General features: G+C 38.3%; 1 protein-coding gene across 1 annotated transcript in view; it reads left to right on the top strand.

Moving 5' to 3' along the window:
- NFXL1 (nuclear transcription factor, X-box binding like 1) overlaps positions 1–21,453 on the top strand; it is a 63,495-nt gene that overhangs the window by 28,668 nt on the left and 13,374 nt on the right. The window contains exons 16-19 of the mRNA XM_089525195.1: positions 9,217–9,357; positions 13,986–14,152; positions 15,066–15,135; positions 19,055–19,159. Of these exons, the coding sequence (XP_089381321.1) occupies positions 9,217–9,357; positions 13,986–14,152; positions 15,066–15,135; positions 19,055–19,159 (483 nt within the window). The remainder of the gene's footprint in view (positions 1–9,216; positions 9,358–13,985; positions 14,153–15,065; positions 15,136–19,054; positions 19,160–21,453) is intronic.

Raw genomic sequence — 21,453 nt, 5'->3', positions numbered from 1 at the left:
CCATCGTTTTCCTGATGGGGTACACATGTGTTTAAAGACGGATCTTACTGCATTCTCCTTTCGGCAACCTATATGCAACCTGGGCTTATCCAGCAGCTTTTCAAGGATAGGAAAATTCCATTCTTGAAAAGCCATGGGATAAGCCCCGAGTTGCATATGGGCTGCCAATGGGAAAATGGAGTAAAATCCATCTTTCAAGTTAAACATGCGTGTATCCCATTGGGAAAATGACAGGATAAAGCATGTTGGTTTAAAAAGCATTCATTTTAAGTTTCTAAAAGCTCAAGGATTGCAAACCAATTTTAATTATCTTATTATAGGCCAGTAATGAAATGACCAAATCGTGACTGCTACCTGACAGAGTGTTTTCCACTATCATGTTGATTTGCTTTTAACTTTGGTTTGGTTAAATAAAATATTTTTTATAACTGTAGCTTAATGTGCATGTCATCTTCTGGTGGTTTGAAGATTGAAAACCTATTTCCTAAATGTATCCTTTTAAAATGTATTTTTCTTAAAACGCTTCATGTTCCAAAGAAGAAAATGAGTTGTATATTTTTCAGCCAGATAGCCCTGAACTGCTTGCTTGTTCAGTGTAGTTTATATTTCTTGACAGAGTGTAGTCTTTCGTTTTAATTCCAGACTTCTGCAAGAGTCTTAGTTTAATGTTTTTGAAATTGTGTGACATTAAATATGTAACTATGGTTGACTGGTTTAGGTCACTTATTCCAGTCTGAACGTATTAATTTATATAACAAAATTTGTGTTCCCTTTAAAAATGCATTTGATTTAAAATACCTAGCTGTGATGACTTTCATTTCTTTGTCTTAGTTTATGTTTGAATTTCTATGTTTTGTTTTCAAGTAATTATGTTCAGTTACTTATTACTTTGGCATGTTATATTAAATTGCACATTTTGTTTCAGTACTGGAGTAGGAAGGTGAGAATTCTCTAGCTGTTTTAGATTCCCATTGTTTCTGATTCTTGCCCATGTTTATTGGGGCTGGTGGGAGTTATAATCCAAAACATCTGATGGATAGTTGTAATGGGTTATTTGTTGTTAATTTGCTATCAAGTCAGCTTTAATTTAGGGCAAGCCTATAAATGAACTCTGGTCATCATCCAAAAACCCTGTTCATCAACTGCCCTCCTCAAGTCTTGCAGACAGAGGTTTGGGATTTCCTTGATTGATTCAACTAATCTATAATGTTGTCTTACTTTTTTCCTACTGCCTTCTGCTTTATCAAGCATTATTGACATTTTCAGTGAACATTCTGTTTTGCAATATGTCCACAATATGATAGCTTCATTTAGTCATTTTGGTTTTCTAGTTCAGGCTTAGTTTGCTCAGACCCATTCATTTTTCTTTTTGGGTAGTCCATGGTATCTGAAGGCATGATTTCAAATGTCTTGATTCTTTTCCCTTCAACTTTCTTCCCTGTCCAGACTTCACAGTCATACATAGAAATCTGAAATACTATGGCATGGTTGATCTTGACTGTGGTATTCAATGCTATATTTTTACACTTGAGGATCTTATCTACTTTCCCTTCTAGCTGCCCTTCTACCTCTTACATTTCTGATTTCTTGATTACAATCTCTGTTTTGATTGAAGACTGAGCCAAGATGTAGAAAATCCTAAACTGTTTAAGTGTCTTCGTCATCCATTTTACGTTATTTAAATCTCTTGTAATTATTTTTGTTTTCTTAATATTCAGCAATAACCCGTGTTTTGCACTTTCTTCCTTAACTTTCATCAGTAGACATTCCAATTATTTGCTGTTTTCTGCTAGTTCTATGGTGTCATCAGCATATCTTAACTTAAACTGTTGATATTCCTTCCTCTAGTTTTCACACCTCCTTCCTCTGAATCCAGTCTAGCTTTCTGTGCAATACATTCTGCATAGAAATTAAATAGATAGGTTGATAAAATGCAGATTTGTTTCATATCCTTGCTAATCAGAAACCATCCTTTCTCCATATTCTGTCATAGCAGTGGTTTCTTGTCCAGAGGATAGGTTACGCTTCAGAAATGGCACCTCTATTTCTTTTAGAGCAACCTATAGTTTTTCATGACCTACAAAGTCAAAGGCTTTGCTATAATCTATAAAGCACAGGCTGGTTTTCTTCTGAAATTATTTAGTGCATGCCATTAGCAACCATAGGTTTCTGAACCCACCTTGGACATCTGACATTTTTCTCTCCATGTATGGTAAAAAATCTGTGTTGTAAAAGCTTCATTTGTATGAGAAATTGATGCAGTTGTCCAGTTGTTATTATAATTCCTGGTGTTTCTAGGCCAGATCTGATATCCTTAGATATGGGTGCATCTGGCACACAAGCCTTAATCATGCAGTTGTACTCTTTGACATTATAGAAACCTGATCATCTGGGCTTAGGGCTGAACCTGTATTCAGTAGGTTGGATAAGGAGGAGTGTAACTCCATCCAGCCTAGGTTTATATCCCTATTCCCATATCTTCCTTTTGACTGACCAAGAGAACTTCTGTCTTGTTTTGATTAAGTTCCAGTTTGTTCACCCTCATCTAGTCTATAACAGATGCAAACTCTGATTTAGAATTGACACAGCTTCCTTGGATGGAGCTGCGAAGGAATAATGGAACTGGGTGTCATCTGCATACTGATGGTGCTGGAACTAAAAACTCTGGATAACTTCTCTTTACAGTTTTATGTGTATGTTAAATAGCATGGAGGAGAGAACCGATCCCTGAGGGATCCCAAAGGCCAATAGCCAACTGCTCAAACAAGAATCTCCAGCACACTGCCTGGGTATGCCCTTCCAGGAAGGAATACAGGCACTGTGCCTCCAAGTCCTGTCCCAAGGTCCAGAACTCATGGTTGATATTATCAAAAGCTACTGAAAGGTCCAACAGAAATAACAAGGACACACTCTTCCCTGTCCAGTTCCTGGTGAAAGTCATCCACCAAGGTGACCAAATGTTTCTCTTAGCCAGGGCTGAAACCAGATTGAAATGGAACTAGAGAAATTGTATCTCATTTCAACCACCAAAGCAGAGAAGCCACTACATGCTCCAGTATCTTTCTGAGAAATGATACATTGGAAACTGGCCAGCAATTGTCCAGTACTGTGAGATTCAAGGCTTTTTCAACTGTGAGGTCTCTTCCAGCTCTAAAGAAGAAATGTTCTGGTCTTGCTTCAGCAAAGCATTGACCACTCCCTGTATCCAGCCAATCCATGGTTTTTTTTTAATAAGTTAGGAAAGACATGGGTTTCATACACATGTGGTGGCTCTCAGTTCTTCATGAATCCTGTCCACATCCTTGAGCTGTGCAAATTAAAAAATATCCCTTCCTATTGGACAAAAAGACGTTCAAGGTTACAGCCAGTGGATCTGTATTAACCATAGAATCCAAGTCAGAGTGCATCCAATCTATCTATCGGTAAGTCCTGCCAGGCAGATTATTCATAATGGGCTGTTGGGTCATCTGGATTCCCTTGTGAGCCGGTGTGTAAAAGAACCTTTACCACTTTTTCTTTTTTCCTTTTGCTTCTCATCTGCCCTTAGCCATTTGAAGAGTTTCATCAGTCATCCAATGAGATGATGCATTCTTTCAGGCTACAGTTAGAGGTTTTTGCCTCCTTCATATCTCCAGTTTCAGATCAGGTTTAGAAGTGCAAATCTGTCCCCCCCCCCCCAAACTTTTAAATTCTACAGGAATGTTCTTTATATTTATACTCAGCACTTGTATACCTTGTCGCCTTGTGTTTAAGTAGTGTTTAACACCTCCTTTTTGTGTGTTCAATTTCCCCTTTCCATTTTTGGCTATTTTTTCCTTATTCTTTCATTATACAGTCCCATATTGTTTTTGTACAGATGAATGTGTTTTAAATGTTGAATGTTATGAGAAAAGAATCTTGTTTTATAATATATGTCAGTAACATTCTGTCTAGTTTGTTTAATTTATTTCCTGTACTTAACCACTCCTGTTGCAATATCGGCCTGAAATTACCTTTAAGTCCATTATCTATAGAAGTGATTTGCTGGCCCAGCAAAAGGCTGAATCAGGTTGTTAGTGTCTCAGTAGAAATCATTTTTTGACACTGGTTTCTCATTATGACAGGATTATTCTTGTTATCCTGTGGTTGCTTACATAGAGCCAGACTTTTGTTCTTTAGCTGCAAAGTTATTCTGAGTAACTTTTTAATTTAAACCTTTGAATTCATGTTCCACTGAGCTGTTTCAATATGTTGCAACAACCAGTATGTGGCTACTGCCAAAAATAGTGGCTTTGTGCTCCATCCATCTCTGTTATCAGGTAATGATTAGGGCTGCTGAACATGTGCTGTACTGATGGCTGGCTTTTGAATTTCCCAGACCTTTGCAATTTGCAACTAGTGAAGTGGAAAATATTTAAGAAAATAGGCAATAAGAAGATTGCATGCTTTGCATCACTGGTGGGCAAAGTGTGGCTTATGGTGACACCCAGGGTCCTGCAGAGTCAAAGCCTTGGGGTTTAACAGCCCAGGAAAGATGGTTTAAAAAAAGAATCAGGAAGTAAAGAGGAAGTGGCTTTAAAAAGGTTTCCCTTGTGTTTAAAATGGCCTGGAGGCCTTAAAACATGGTGGAAATGCCCACTAAGGCCTAGAGTGGTTCAGGAGTATTAGAAGACAAAAACATCATCATCATCATCATCATCATCATCATCATCATGGCAGAAGGTGTTGTAGGAAAGGTGCAGCCCTCCAAGATCTCCTGGGCAGCTCATTCCACCCCCTCTATTCTCATGGTTGTCCTTTCCTTTTTTATATTATTAAACGTTATTCAGGGCCACTTGTATTGGCAATAGCAAGCCCATTAACCGTAAATGTTAGTTAATACTGTCCTGGAAAACACTAATCCCATTTTGTGACTGTCATCCCCAATCACTTTTTGTACCACTTCTGATTTAGGATGATTAGATTGAAACTGTTGTTATTGGTCAAATAGCTAAATATCCTAATATTATATAGAGAAAGACGTTTCACTCTTGAAATAGTGCTTCACTGTGAAGTCACAAATAGTGAATTTCATATTTTTGCTTATGAAACCAAAGCTAATGAGCATTTCTTTTTAAAATGCAATTGTTCACCCCGTTAAAAAGGTAGCTTGTTTTTTTGCAACTCATTTGTCTATGTTCATTTCTGCACTGAAATTTTAGAACTGTGGCCTGTACCTAATAATGTCATTCATTGTGTTATTAGCTACACATTTTCAGAGTTAGTGCAGTAGCTTTTACTTGAATGTTCACAAGTAGATTGCACAGTTTGTTTCACAATCAGTGCATAAGTGCCAATCTCAGCCATTTGTGCAAAGGTGTAATCCAGAGCAGCTGAGCTAGTGGGGATAAAATTTACTAACACATATTAAACTGGGCAGTTTATAATTCCAAGGTTTTCCTACTTCATTTTGTGTTCACATTTCTATGCCTGTTTCATTGTTGAGATACCAACCAACTTTTTTGCTGCATGGCATCGTTTTAAATCAGGAAAGGATACAGTGGGCCCTTGGTATCTGCTGTGGTTTGGTTCTAGGATTCCCCCATGAACAGTGGATTCCAAAATCCATGGATGTTCTAGTCCTATTATACACAGTGACGTAATAAAGTGGTATGCCTTATACAGTGGGGAAAAAAAGTATTTAGTCAGCCACCAATTGTGCAAGTTCTCCCACATCTTTTTGAGGGGGCCTGTAATTGACTTCATAGGTAGACCTCAACTATGAGAGACAAAATGAGAAAACAAATCCAGACAATCACTTTGTCTTGATTTGGAAAGAATTTATTTGCAAATTATGGTGGAAAATAAGTATTTGGTCAATATCAAAAGTTCATCTCAATACTTTGTTATACATCCTTTGTTGGCCATGACAGGTCAAATGTTTCCTGTAAGTCTTCACAAGGTTGGCACACACTGTTGCTGGTATGTTGGCCCATTCCTCCATGCAGATCTCCTCTAGAGTAGTGATGTTTTGGGACTGTTGCTGGGCAACATGGACTTTCAACTCTCTCCTAAGGTTTTCTATGGGGTTGAGATCTGGAGACTGGCTAGGCTACTCCAGGACCTTGAAATGCTTCTTACGAAGCCACTCCTTTGTTGCCCGGGCGGTGTGTTTGGGATCATTGTAATGCTGAAAGACCCAGCCACGTTTCATCTTCAATGCCCTTGCTGATTGAAGGAGGTTTGCACCCAAAATCTCATGATACATGGCCCCATTCATTCTTTCCTGTACACGGATCAGTCGTCCTGGTCCCTTTGCAGAGAAACAGCCCCAAAGCATGATGTTACCACGCCCATGCTTCACAGTAGGTATGGTGTTCTTTGAATGCAACTCAGCATTCTCTCTCCTCCAAACACGACGAGTTGTGTTTCTACCAAACAGTTCTACTTTGGTTTCATCTGACCATATGACATTCTCTCAATCCTCTTCTGGATCATCCACATGCTCTCTACCAAACTTCAGATGGGCCTGTACATGTACTGGCTTAAGCAGGGGGACACATCTGTCACTGCAGGATCTGAGTCCCTGGCGGTGTAATGTGTTACTGATGGTAGCCTTTGTTACGTTGGTCCCAGCTCTCCACAGGTCATTCACTAGGTCCCCCCGTGTGGTTCTGGGATTTTTGCTCACCGTTCCTGCGATCATTTTGACCCCACAGGGTGAGATCTTGCATGGAGCCCCAGATCGAGGGCAATTATCAGTGGTCTTGTATGTCTTCCATTTTCTAATTATTGCTCCCACAAAAATATTCTCACCAAGCTGCTCGCCTATTGCAGATTCAGTCTTCCCAGCCTGGTGCAGGTCTACCATTTTGTTTCTGGTGTCCTTCGACAGCTCTTTGGTCCTCACCATAGTGGAGTTTGGAGTGTGACTGTTTGAGGTTGTGGACAAGTATCTTTTATACTGATAAAGGGTTCAAATGGGTGCCATTAATACAGGTAATGAGTGGAGGACAGAGTAGCCTCTTAAAGAAGAAGTTACAGGTCTGTGAGAGCCAGAAATCTTGCTTGTTTGTCAGTGACCAAATACTTATTTTCCACCATAATTTGCAAATAAATTCTTTCCAAATCAAGACAAAGTGATTGTCTGGATTTGTTTTCTCATTTTGTCTCTCATAGTTGAGGTCTACCTATGATGTCAATTACAGGCCTCTCTCATCTTTTTAAGTGGGAGAACTTGCACAATTGGTGGCTGACTAAATACTTTTTTGCCCCACTGTATAAAATGCTGAGAACACCAATGTGGTGTAGTGGTTTAAGTGCTGGACTACAAGTCTGGATATGGGTCCGATTCTCCACTTTGCCATGAAACCTACTGTGTGTCCTTAGGCAAGTCCCATTCTCTCACCCTTAGAGGATGGCAGTGGCAAAGCCCCTCTGAATAAAACCTGCCAAGCAAACCCCATTATAGGAAGTGATTTGAAGGCACAAAACAACTGTAACAAATATAAAATGGCAAAATCAAGAGTCGTTCTTTGGACTTTTTAAAAAAAACACATCTTCAAACCATGCATGGTTGAATCTGGATACAGAATCCATGGTTACAGGGGGCGACTGTGTTATTATTATTGTTGTTGTTGTTAACCCATTATTCCAAGAAGCTTTGGAGAACTGCTTTCAAGGCTTGTAACAGCATGCACTTATTTTGATTTTTTTGTGTTTTAATGGATCTGCTTTAAATAGTTTTACTTCTGTAAAATAGCTGAATTATGTTAACAAAAGCATATTGTATGGCTTTGACTTACATGTTTGTATGTGCTTTTTTATCTGTATCCAATTTTTGCAAGGCACCTGAAATCCCAGTTTTGGGGGAAAGCTGGGATACAAGTCACAATAACATATTTTGCTAAAATGATTTTGGCTGTCTTCTTTCCTTAGCAAAACATGATCTTCACTGCTACTTGTAATTTTGTTGGAAATGATTTCTTGCTTCTTCATCGTCTCAATATTATTTCATGAGTTCCTTGATGTTTTTGTGATTTCTGAAAATATTTGTTTTAAGTAGTGTTTTTTAAAAAAGATCCTGGAATTTCAAAGCATTCCTTACATGCTGTTCTTTCAGGCATGGAGATGGATCTGGCTTTGGAGATTCACAGCAGAAAGCTTCACACCGTCAATTTACTTCTTCTGGCCTGTTTGTGCTTCTGCTGGATGTGACTGTACCTAGATTTTTGTGTGAGAAGTAGGTTGTGAACAGCATATTGGGTGGACTAGATTAAGATGAGGCTGTAGAAAGTCAGGCAGACAACATATGTTTTTAAAGCAGGTGTGGGAATGCAGCTTCTTCTTTGGATTGCTTCCCTACCTTATAACCCTTTAAGCATACTTTGAGCAATACTGTGTTTGATAGTGCTCTTATATTTTCACACCATTGCTCCAGGTTACATCTGTTTTGATGTGCGTTTATCCACAAGTTTTGTGAAACATGCTTAAAGAAATCATGCTGGTAGAAATTTTCAAATTTTCTTGCAATGTTACAGGAACAAACACACATTTATTTATTTATAAATTTATTGATTTACATGCCATTTTCCCCCAGTGTGGCTTACAGTGGAATTTAAAACAAGATAGGTAAAACAGTATATGTGCTATAAAAGTTTTAAAAATATTAAACAATCAGTCTGCTCAAAACATTAATTTAAAACAGTTAAGAACACATTAAAAATATTTAGAAAGATATAATGGTTTGTTCATTGTCCAGATGGTCCCTGGAGAGATCTCTTTTGTCCCGTTCAAGTATATCATTAAAGAAATAAGCTAAAGATATTGATGCCACTTACTCTTTCATTAGAAATTACAGGGTTACTAACTATATTTTTAAAGTTTCCAGTGTAAACTGCATAATATGTATGTGATCATAGTCTAAGGAACAGTGCATCTCTAGCAATCTCTCCTGTTTTAGGAAATGTGTGTGGAGTCCAGTTACCATCCACATTGCTTAAATGTTGAGTTCATGGAGGTTCCTGATTATGTGTTTCTAACGCAAAGATAAAGTTCTAATTGACCTGTCTGAATTATTTGTCATTATGATTCAGGTGCTTGTTAAAAGGCGGAAATGTTAGTTTTTCCATATGGTTGCATAGGTCTATTATGTCGGAGTACATAGCGTCAACTTAATGTTTCAGGTTGTTATTTTGTGGAAGCTATAGATACATTGGAATCTATGTATCGATCTTTCAAACTCTTTCAATCTTTCAGATGAGTCCACTACCATGTCATTCTGTAGGACCCTATTCTTGTAAAAGGGTTTGTGGAAGGCTCCTTGATTGTCAGAACCATAGTTGCATGAAAGAATGTCACAAAGTTAGCGAAACAGATAGTAACAATGATGTCCAAAAGGTAAGCATAACCTCTTTTTTTTTTGCAATTGAATACGTGAGGTGCTCACTTAAATGTCTTCAGTGTGAGAAATGTTCATTTATTCCTATTTTCCATGCAATAGTGCATCAGAACATAACTTGAGTAAAAGCCATGGCTCCACTTAGCAAAATAATTAGGTAAAAATGTAATTCACTTGCATATTACCAACTGCTGCCCTCCCCAATAAAACCTTTAAGTCAGAATCTAAAATTATTAATTGCTCCGTTCCATCCACATATAATGGAAAAGTATAAGTTGTTTGTGTAGGATTTTTTCCTAAATTCTTTGCTCTTACAAAATGTGTTTCAGTAATCTTTGTAGGCTTCATATAGAGTGGCAAGCAAGAGGGGATCACTTCATAATTTCCCCCCTCACAAACTTTCAGTTAGGAACTTTGCTTTGGCTAAACCCATACTGGCTGATGACTGCCTTTGCTTTGTTCCCCCAGTGTCATGCCCTTCATTAGTTCACAAGATTTAAGTTCTGCTGCTGTTTCAGTGACAGAAATGGGCTGTAGCATTCACCCATGGCCCTTTAAAATGCTGGAGCTCGGTGGAAGAGAAGGCATGAGTGTGGAGAGGCTCAGTGGACAGAAAAAGGAGAGGCCTCGGGATTTTTAAAAAATTACTCTTATAACATTTTCTTTAAAAACATTACATCTTACCATATTTCCACTTTACCCACATGGAACTATGTAAATGTAAATACATTTAGGCTGTGAGTATGATGTTTCAATTTAAAGGTATAATTTTAATTTTACTTAATGTTTATTTTATGTCATAACTATTGCCATTGCATTCAGTATATGGGAGTTACAATTTAAAAGCAACATCAGTTCAAAAACATTACTATGGATTCTGAATGGTGAGGTATGGGAGGCAATCAAAATGGGGGGGGGGGGGGGGTTGATGTCATGACTTACCATACCAGGTGACACCTGTATGCAACTGTATGCATCTTTATTTGAAGAGTGCTTATTAAGCACAACAGCTCCTAGTTCAATGGAGCTTAATTCTAAATAAGGTACATATAAGATTGCATATGTACAGTAGTAGTATTATAGCTCATTTAGTTTTCCCACATGCCTCATTATATCTATCTGAGTCCACAATTCTTTGTGCTGCTTCTTGTACTCCTCCACACTGCTGTCTCACATTCTAAATCCTCCCCCCCCCATCTCTCTTCATAAATTAAATTAAACTAAACTAAATTAGAATTTGTGACCTTTCTCTTTAATTTCATCTATTGCAGTGGTATCATAACTCATATTCTGGGGAGCACCTGAATCTTGACCAGCTATTAAATATTACCAAAGTGATATACTCAACTATTTGGCTGGAATTCTGTTGGTGCTGCCTACTTTTTCTATAAACACACAATGGTAGCAAGGGAAGGCAGACAAAATTTACCTGCTCCAAATACCCGATTTGTTTTCCTTCACAATCACTGGACTCATGGCCTTTCCTACCCAGTGCCTTGCCTACACTAGTGGAGTGCAGAAATAGGATTCTGGCCCTGGCCCCTTCTACCTCCTCTGCTATCTGATGTACACCTTATTGGCATTTGTCTCTTCTTTTATTAATTCCCGTTTCAGTTAAATTATACTCTGCATTTTCACCCAAGATAAGATGCATCCACCCTGCAGAAATAATCCAGTTTGACACCACTTTAACTGCCATGGCTCAGTGCTGTGGAATTCAGGAATGTTTCTTGTTGTGGCACTATAGCTCTCTGACAGAGAAAGCCAAATGTCTCACAAAACTACAATTTCCAGAATTCCATAGTATTGAGCTATGGCTGTTAAAGTTGTGTCAGACTGGATTATTTCTGCAGTGTGGATGCAGCCATTGGCTTCTGAAATAGTTTATCATTTAATCATTGCCTCTTGGGAAGGTAGAGATAAAGTTGGGAAACACTAAAGTATCTATTTCAGCATTTTATTTTCAGCAAATTTTAAAATAAAAACTAGCAGTTAATAGCTTCTGTATTGAAACTTTAAAAAAATGTGTTCAGCTTAAGGTTAGGGATGTGGGAGCTGAACAGAATTTTGGCAAGCTTGTCTTATGAATGAAAGCCAAAAGCTGCTCAGCTTGGTTTATGTATATGTGTCTCTAAATAACTGTCATTCCCTAATGAGGCTTCTTTTAATTTAAAACACTCGAGGAAATGGCACTTGTTTCCTGGACAGCGTACTAAAGTAGGTTAGAATCTGTTAAGTGAATTACCAAGCTGAAATAATTTTAAACCTGGTTACAGTAGATACAAATAAAGATATGTAACCTTTAAAGATTGTACACTATGATGGTTGTGTATTTGCCTATGTAAACTGTATAATTATTAGCTATTTGTAGAACAGGCTCCTGTCCCAAAACATTATTTGTTCAAAAGATAGTGCAAATACAAAACTAGGAGGTTCTTATTGATAAAGAATTTGTATTTTTGCTGTTGTTCATGATTCTGGAAGAAACTAAAATCAGAATACGTTCTAACACAGTTATTTCCTGTTTGAGCTTTTCTCATCCAATACATTTTGAGCAGGGGCACCTTCATGACTTAAATTAATGTTTGCCCAGTACTTTGCAGGTGAAGAGCAATAAAGAAGTGCTTCCTTTGTGTTCAAATGTCATACTCAGAATTGCATAACAATTTTATTCATGTTAACCTTTCTGAGAGCTGGCATTTGGTGACATTAAAATTTCCTTGCTCAGTCTCCACCTTATGTCAGCGTCTGTTCTCATTATCATTTTGTAAATTGGTGCAAACTAGTTTGACTAATGGATTTTAAAAAAAACCCCAAGTTGGACCTGTAACGAAATCTTGCAAGTTATCCTTCCCTCCAAATAGGTGTGCATCTGTCTCTACTGCCAGCAAATAGTCTGTTCTTCAGCAGGCCATTGTAATCAGAGGCATCCCAGTTTTCCATTTTCTTTTCCTCCTGACAGCTAATATTCTATAATATGTTTCATGCTAAACTTCATTCCAGCCTGAAAAACTTTCCATATTTTGAGACTTTACTTTTAGACAAGCCCCCCCAGATGACTTTGAGAGAGCAAGTTGGCTGGTTGCACAGTACAATCACTGATGCTGCTCTGTGTGCACACTGAGATAACCAAATCATGTACTGTTTTATGCCCTTATTTTGTATACTTTGAAAATTGCATCAAAGTATGTGTCAAAATGAGTTTTCAAATGGAACACTGATTAAATTGCACATTACTGAATTTGACAAATTTGATAAAGTCTCAACATTCTCAACTTCAGTTCAGTTCATCTGGTCAAAGACCAGCACAATTCTCAATTTCTGATCTGCTTTCCCTTCCCTTGCTGTATACAAATTTTGATTAAACCACCAGCTAGATGCAGGTTGTGAATCATGGATGCCCTCCAGATGCTGTTCAACTACAAGTCCCAGTAGCCTTAGCCAACATAGCCATTAGTAAGGAATCCACTCCAACAGCTTCTTGGAGAGAAATGTTCTTTATGACTTGCAAAGGATACTTTTCTCTTTTTCATTATGCTATAAAATGATGAAGAACTTGGCACTGAGCTGCCCTAAACCAGATCAATTTACTGGCATTTGTACCTGGGGGATGAGGGGTGGAGATAATGTGGACAAAATGGGGAGGTAATCTTGTGCAGGCCACAGATGGTGCACCATTTTCTATACAGTGTAGTGAGTTACTGCAACATTTCTTACTTCTATAGGCTCAACATCTGTTAGGATTATGTTTAGGTCCTGAAGGTTATAGTTCCTTGCTTTGCTATGTTTGGAGTTTTTCTTTAGTCCATGAACATTTTTACTTGTGTGTGCCTGAGGAATTCCCTTGCATGTATAAAACCATTATATGACACTTTGGGTGTACTGTTTTGCTTCCAAAGTAATAGACATTTAACCACATTGGTTTACTATTAGTGGGAATCATGTTTGTTATTCAGTTCTTGGCATGCTTTATCTATCTGGTCTTTGTAGGAAAATCACAGAGATATATACATGTAAGAAGGTAAGGCCAGTATGTTGCTTTGATTTGATATTATTAGATATTATCAGAACTTGGAGAACTTACCTGCTTACTGTGGGGTCCCGGGAATTGTAATTAAACACACACACACACACACCAAATGATGGCTATTATTATTAAATCAGCACAGATAAGGATACAATATGTATTGGAGGAAGTATCTAAAATTATTGGGTGTAGGTATTTGCTTGTTTGTTTTGCATGTTGATTTTAAATAAAAAAAATATGACATATCCCCCAAAACCTTTCTATGTGCTTTGAAATCTTTCCCATGACCTGGGTTCAGTGGTTTACACAATGGACTCCTCTCCCAGCCTCATTCAAAAGAGGCATTTCAGCAGGTCAAATATGGATGGGGGAAAGCAGGAAGACTGTCTCCTTCCTCTGCCAGTTTCTTCTCTAATACACACACGTGTGCACACATACACGGAATCCAAGCTAGTATTTTAGGAGCCTGTCATTTGAAAAGAAGAAATTGCCAGTTAAGAGGGGATTTTTTTTTTTAAGTGCAAATACGCCTTCAAAAAATGTACTGTCTAAGAAACAAAGAATTTCATCATTTTAATTTTAATTTTATTTTTTTGCCAGGCAGGTCCAGAGTGTTCTCAGTGTGAAGAAGAATGTTCAAAGCCACGACCACTGGGTTGTCCCCACTCTTGCCCTTTGCCTTGCCACCCTGGAGAATGCCCATCATGTGCCCAGATGATTCGGATAAAGTGTCATTGCAAACTCACAAGTCTTTACATTGAATGCATGTATGTTATTAAAGGAGACTTGCCTTCAATTTTGGACATTTCAGATATTACTGTACGGCATATATGTTGCTGCATTAGGACAGATTTTCCTTCCTTATTAGAAACAGATACAAGAAACCTTTGCAAATGTGAACTCTTCAGTGGCTGAAACTCTGTGTGCACACATGCCACGTCTAATGTTAATACCTACAGTATCAAGTTGAAATGGTGACCTATAGTTGTCCAACACACTTAGGTCTATCAGAAGAGATTTATCCCAGAGCCTCACCACATGTAGGTCCTCTGCAGTGAAAGGCAGGCATGAAGGGGATTACAAGGACAGCATATCAAAAAGATATATGGTAGATTTTTTTAGGATTTGCCTTGCATCACAGTTAAACAGTGTGAGTCTAACCATTTGACAGATTAGAGGATAAGAACAATGTCTCAGATCAAAGCTAAGGAAATAGTAGAGCCAGTTTTTTACCACTATCTTGCAGATTGGTGTTGGCATTCTGCTTCCATTTTGTATTAGTGATGTGTTGCCCTGGTAAGGTTTGAAATGAATACCAAGGTTGACATATTCAGGACTAATGGCCTTTTCTCTGCCTGTAGTTAGACTGGCTTGCCTGTCTAAGTTGGTATATACTAAACATATTTGATGTGATCCAAGGATTTTTTGTTGCTTTCTCTTGGGATATGAAGTTTCAAATAGCAATTTCATAAACTGTCTTTTTAGTCATTCTTATTCATTGCTAACTTTGCAAACTCCTCTTTTCTCTGCCTATATGTCTTCTGGTTTCAGCATAGATTTTTTTTTTGGGGGGGTAAATCTGTTTTGACACTGGTCAAAATCCATGGGTGATTTAACTTCGTAGTAATTGTTTTTCTTTTCAAAATGATAAACTTTCTATATTTGATTTTATTTCTGTAGAAAAATCACTTCTGCTGACCTAAAGGAAAAAGAGGAGCTGAGTTCCTGCAAAAATCAGTGTCCAAAAGAGGTAGGCTATTTATGTTATTGTGTTTGTAGGAAAAAAACAAAGTCTCAGGGTGTTGAAAAACATGATTTTATTCTTGAAAATAGCCCAAAGTATTGTGACCTTGCACTGTTTTATGGCCTTGTTCAGAGGAATACAATTTTAAAATCAACCTGTGCAGATTCTGAAAAGAGTGTCTTCAAAGTTTATGCCTGGCAGCTGATAGTCTACCAAATAGCAGTGAATAAAATAGTTTCTTTTTTCAGTATCCTGAGACTTATCTTTTTCACATCACATCAGTTGGGTGTTACCAGTCCTTTTTGCTTCTTATTTATGTTATTGACTCTCGTTGGGGAAAAGTAAATAATAAAAAAGCAAATTATTTTCTGTTTTTAAAAATGTAGTGCCGGGGGGGGAGGGGGGAGAGAAAAGAAGATTATCATACACTTTGATATCATGTATAATTCTAGAAAATTTGATCAAAAAACTGACCCAAAAAACCTGGGTCGACGTATCCATGTGTCAGTGTAAGTACTGTACTTTAACTCTTATTTTTTAAAAAGGAACCATCCCCTTGTGAAAGGCAAGAGCATAATCTATTTTAGAAGCACATATACCCCCTCAATTCTCATCCGTTATGCCTGCCAGAAATTTCTAAATTCTTTGTCATTGTTTTCTTTCTTTCACCCTTTAGATCCTTTGTTACATTCCCCTAAGTTTTACCCTCGATTTATTCATGGGTCATATCAAAATCCATAATTTTGGCCTTAAAACCTGTCCTCGACTTATACATGAGGTCGACTTTATATGATCTATATAAAGACCAAGAAACTTGCATGGAATTGAGCTTTTTCTAGCAGTCTGGAAATAGTAGACCTACTTAGAATCAAGTTGAGTTTTGTATGCTTGGTTTTTAAAAAATCCATCTCGTATGTATTATATCCACCCTTGGCAGCTGTTAAGATCCTATCCAAAATCCCCTTCCCATGTTTTAGTTTCAACCAATTTTGATCCCAGTCTGGACACTGGATCACTGCTTCACACCAGAGAATGGAACATGCTTAAAAATGAAGTTCATTCTCATTTGGTTTGATAAAACAATGTATTATACTGTGCTTTTTTATATGACCGTCACCTGGTTCTTATTCAGGCTTTTCTTACAGTACGAATGGCATAATAGTTTGAATCTAACATGAAAAATTCAACTGACCAAATATCTCCACTTAATATTTAAACTGATGATGATACAGAGTGGTGCTTTGGTGGACCTCAAGCATTAGATAGTTAGGATCAATGATTGGAAAAGATGCTTTTGTAATCTTCATCTCACAGAAAAATGCTGATAAGACAGTGAAACTCATAGTTCAAAAGGTAACTCTTTCCAGGACCCACTTAAAACATATGACCTGCTGTTAATTTTTTCATTCATAAATGACTCTCTTTCTTTAAATCCTCACTTTGTCAGTTCTGGGGTCAGCAATCAATGTAATCTTTAAAAACTGCTCATGTAAATTCAAACAAGATTGAGTCTGCTCCCCTTGCAAGGAAAAAAATACACCCCAAAATGATACTTTTTTTTCTTTTGGTGAAGCATGGGCTACAGTCATGTGCATTCATATTATATACCCATGTTGCATTGCTTTTATGAATAAATTGTTCATATATGTCGGTAGCAGTGGTGTTACCACTAGTCAGATCTGACTGTCAGCCTTCTCCCTTCACTTTTTCTTTCTCTCCTCCCTTCCCAATGCATTCTCTGTAAGATGTTCTCATTTCTTGATGCCTCCTGCATCCTAACAAGGCTGAAAGCTGTATACCATTTGAGAAGTGCACCTTGACATACACCACAATGTCACCTTGGATTATATGTTGCAGTCAATTGCTTCTTTTAAAAATGCAACTTTTGACTGTGCTGGTGCAGTACAGGTTTATGAATTGTGTTTTACTAACTGATTGTCTGAATGACATCTAGCTTACCTAAACTATTACACTCCTACTCTGCATCAGATGTATCTGAAGTTAATAATATTGACTAGGAGATGCAGAAAAACCCATAGTTACTAGACTATAAGTTGTCAAAATTGGTATTGTTTGTAGTCTGTTGCAAGCTCAAATTTTAAAGCGTCATTACTGTAGGAAATTATGAAAAAAATCTAGTCTCAATGTTTAAATGGTATAAGCATTAACTTAAAATTTCAAGTCTTGGAAAGTCTGAGAGTTTTGTTTTGACTACAAAATTACGTGAGATAGAAAGTGCTTTCATTGTCTGGTAGAAGTGCTACTTTTGTTAGTATCACATTTCCCTTTGCTTTAGGGAGTAAGTAAGCTCTGATACTGCAACAGACATTATTAAAAAACTTCAGCATTTTACAAGAAATGTTTTTATTACAGGGACTAAATACTGCCCTGTAAAATTCCTTAAATACATATGCAGAATGTATTATAAATGTTACATATTCACAAAACACACTGTCATACATTTGCTACATTATCTGAGATTGCATGTTGCTATGTAATATAACTATAGCACTTTGATGAAACAGAAGAAATATAAAGTTTGTACTGAACAGAGGAAAATTGTGTGTGCGTGGCCAATGATTAGACTATTGTCTTGGAAGGCAGCATATGGTGTCCATATTTCTAAACATTGTGAGATAAATAGTCTTATTACAAGAAACTATTTGTCGTTCTTTTCCTCCCAAACATCTGATCTTTTAAAAAACAACCCTAAAATGTTGATAATGTAATTACAAAAACAAGGATTTTTTAAAAAAATGCCACAGAGAAATATTTGTGACTACAGTAATTCTTTGGTTACTCTTACATGCAAATGTTAAAGACCAACCTGTGGCATTAGCGCTATTGGGATGCATTTTCATAAGGGGTGGAGCAGATGGGCCAGGTTTGCATGGCCTCAGCCTGTGCTATCCCAGCCTGGGTGCTAACCCTGGTCAGTCCCCGGGCCAGTGTGGGGATGGATGGGTGTTTACATGCCTCTCCCAGCTTGAGGACTGGTTACCAGCGTGTGCTCCTTGACTTCTGTGCTGTCAATCCTGCTGAGGAACACCCCCCCCCCTCTTGATCACTGCATCTGGTGTGTAAATGGAGCTCCTGGCTGTGACCATGTGGCCATGTGCCCTGCTTCCACCTCAGATGCTGTGACAGGGAAGCCTCTCGAGAAGGGTGATGGCACAGGAAGGTAGAGAGTGCGTGGGGGACATCTAAACAGTTGAAGTTTGCCACAGAGTTTCCAGGAACTCCATGGCAAATGGTGAGTCAATTTGACTCCCTTTAAGCCTTGTTTACTCCAGGATCAGGCCAGATCCACTGGATCCACATCCAGTCTGCCAGGATCCAGCCCAATCCTAGCCATGGTGTTTGTTTGTTTGTTTATGGTATTTGTACCCTGTCTTTCAGCCCTAAGGGCTCTCAGAGTGGCTCACAATTATTATTATTTTTAATTAGACGGTTCCCTACCCTCAGGTTTACAATCTAAAAAGGCATGACACAAAAGGAGATGAGAATCGTAGTGGGGAAGGGGATGAGGTCCAGCAGTTCTTCTCTCCCTCTGAGGCCTTGACCAAGGCAGATGGACTGGAGGGAGGGCTCGGCTTCTTAATCTAGGCCAGGCCTGATGGAGCTGAGCTTGTATCTCTCCCGCCATGGCCGGATGGCACCAGATGGACTAGAGGGAGGGCTCTGCTTCTTAGAAGGCTGGGAGAACATGGAATTTTGGAACAACATGAGGTTGGGAGAAACAAGAGATTTTGGGCCTGTGCGGACAAGCCCCAAGTTTCATGGTGGATCTTGATGGAATAAATAGAGTAAATAGTAAGTCAATGGAAACTAAGCCTTTATTTAGCAGACTTGAATAGTGTTTTGTGTGACATTCAATTCACAGGAGGTTTTATACTTCATTTTCTCCCTTCTCCAAATGTTATAGTTGTCCTGTGGGCATCGATGTAAAGAAATCTGCCATCCAGGTGACTGTCCTAAGAATTGCAATCAAAAAGTGAAAGTCCGCTGTCCTTGCAAAAGGCTCAAAAAGGTAAACTTCATGCCCTCGTGCACTTTTTTCCTTTATGTTTTACTTGTATAATTGAGTTTATTTTATTTATTATATTTCAGGCATCTGTATACTATCCTTTAAAACATTTATGCAAAGACAACTTACAGTGCAAATTAAAAAAAATAGAAAAGAACAGTAAGTTAATAAAAATAAATAACAGAAATGTCATTTAAACCAACAGAGTGATGTTTTGGCTGGACTCCTTTTAGGACACAATGCCAATATACAGCGCGCCTGTGCCATATGCGGGCGCACCGTACGAGTCTTGAGCGTACACGCTCAAGCCACGGGGAGCACGCGGGGCGGAAGGGGCGGCGTGTCCCATTCAATTGAATGGGGTCGTGCGCCCGTGGCACCCTGTGTGCCGCCGCACCGCCGTGCACGAGCCCCATTGTTTCCAATGGGGCTTGAGCATAGGTGGAATTCACCTTACGTGGCGGGATCCAGAACGGATCCCCCGCATAAGGAGAGGGCTGACTGTAATTCCTAGTTGCACTGGTGGCTGTTTTTTTATGAGTTTGTGTAAGGGTATATCCATACCCCTTTTTACAAGCAGCTCTCTGTTTGCTTATAGTGAAGTGGGCCACTTTACAAGTCATTCAGCAGATGGGGACAATTCCACCCCTTATAATCAGTCTCATTACTGATTATCCTTGGTTTGTGCTGGCCAAAGCTACCATCCAAAGCATTTTCTCCTGTCACTGATCTAGCTCTCAGCTGTGTAAGTACATCAGTGCAGCTTTAACATAATCTCACCGTTTATGACCATTGTTTAAAATTGAGAAACTGGAGCGTGTCCAAAGTAGGGCGACAAAAATGGTGAAGGGTCTGGAAACCATGCCCTATGAGGAACGACTTAGGGAGCTGGGGATGTTTAGCCTGGAGAAAAGAAGGTTAAGAGGTGATATGATAGCCCTGTTTAAATATTTGAAAGGATGTCATATTGAAGAGGGAGCAAGCTTGTTCTCTGCTGCTCCAGAGAACAGGACCCGGAACAATGGATGCAAGCTACAGGAAAAGAGATTCCACCTGAACATTAGGAGGAACTTCCTGACAGTAAGGGCTGTTCGACAGTGGAATGCACTTCCTCGGAAGGTGATAGAGTCTCCTTCCTTAGAGGTCTTTAAACAGAGGCTGGATGGCCATCTGTCAGGGATGCTTTGATTTGGATTTCCTGCATGGCAGGGGGTTGGACTGGATGGCCCTAGTGGTCTCTTCCAACTCTACGATTCTATGATTCTATAATATCCTTCCAGTAGTTAAAACAAAATATAAAAATGACTTAGAGAATAAAAATATCTTAATTTGATAACTAAAAGAAAATTCAGTGGGTCCCACTTTCAGAACACTGAATCTTCACAAAGTCAGAATTTCAATGAACAGCAGTGGTAGAAGTAAAATTTGCTAGGGTAAACTTTGGCTTCCAAAATCAGGGGCTGTAGGTTAAAGACTGTCACTTAGAAATAATAGACTTAAGAGAAATCATTGTGCAATTAATTGTGCTAAACGTGCTCAGACTTCATAATTCTTCTGGGAAATGTATGGTGTACTTTAGCTCAGGAGAGGAAATACATTTTCCTGACAAGTGATCAGGAAAAAGCATATTTAATTACATAAAAAAAATTGGGCCAAGAACAGTTGTTAAACTTGTGAATCCCTAATGCATTTTACAGCAGACGTTCTCCACATCTCAGTGCAACTCTGGTGTCATCATCACCCCTGAAGTAGACAGTATAATGGATAAATGGTTTCCCTTTACATGACATTATAACTGTGTTTTGCCAGAGAGCATGCTTTTTTTAATGGAACTTCCGTTATTCTGAAGAGAATCATTATAAATGTAATATACAGTTGTATAGTAAAAAGGTTAAATAATATACAATGTCATGGGTTGTTTTTTTTAGCTCTGGTATGTATGCTTAATCCTATCCTCCATTTTGGGACTATTTTGGGATTTTTTTTTACTATATGTGTGTGTGCTTTTCATTCCCACTTTTCCCCACTCCCTATTTTTCTCCTACACACTGCTGACTAGACTTTCTCTTGTGGAGCTGATCTTTGTATCTTTATTGTCTCCTGAATACAAGGCTTAAATCAACATACTGTGGGCATAGTTTGTCGAAAAGCCAGTGTTTAAAATCAGAAGACATTGACTGGTTGGTTCCCAGTCAGACAAAAGTCTTTAAAGTCCATTTCATTGAAGGAAGAATTTAAGCATTTGCTTCAAGTAAAATTAACAGAAAATTAGTGGAAAGTGAAAAAACTAGACACTG

Source organism: Sceloporus occidentalis, unplaced genomic scaffold (assembly GCF_023333645.1).
Source record: "Sceloporus occidentalis isolate IW3139 unplaced genomic scaffold, rSceOcc1.0.p SCAF_5, whole genome shotgun sequence".
NCBI classification, from domain to species: domain Eukaryota; kingdom Metazoa; phylum Chordata; class Lepidosauria; order Squamata; family Phrynosomatidae; genus Sceloporus; species Sceloporus occidentalis.
The sequence above is the reverse complement of the archived record's forward strand: the minus strand, read 5'-3'. Positions and strand labels throughout refer to the sequence as shown.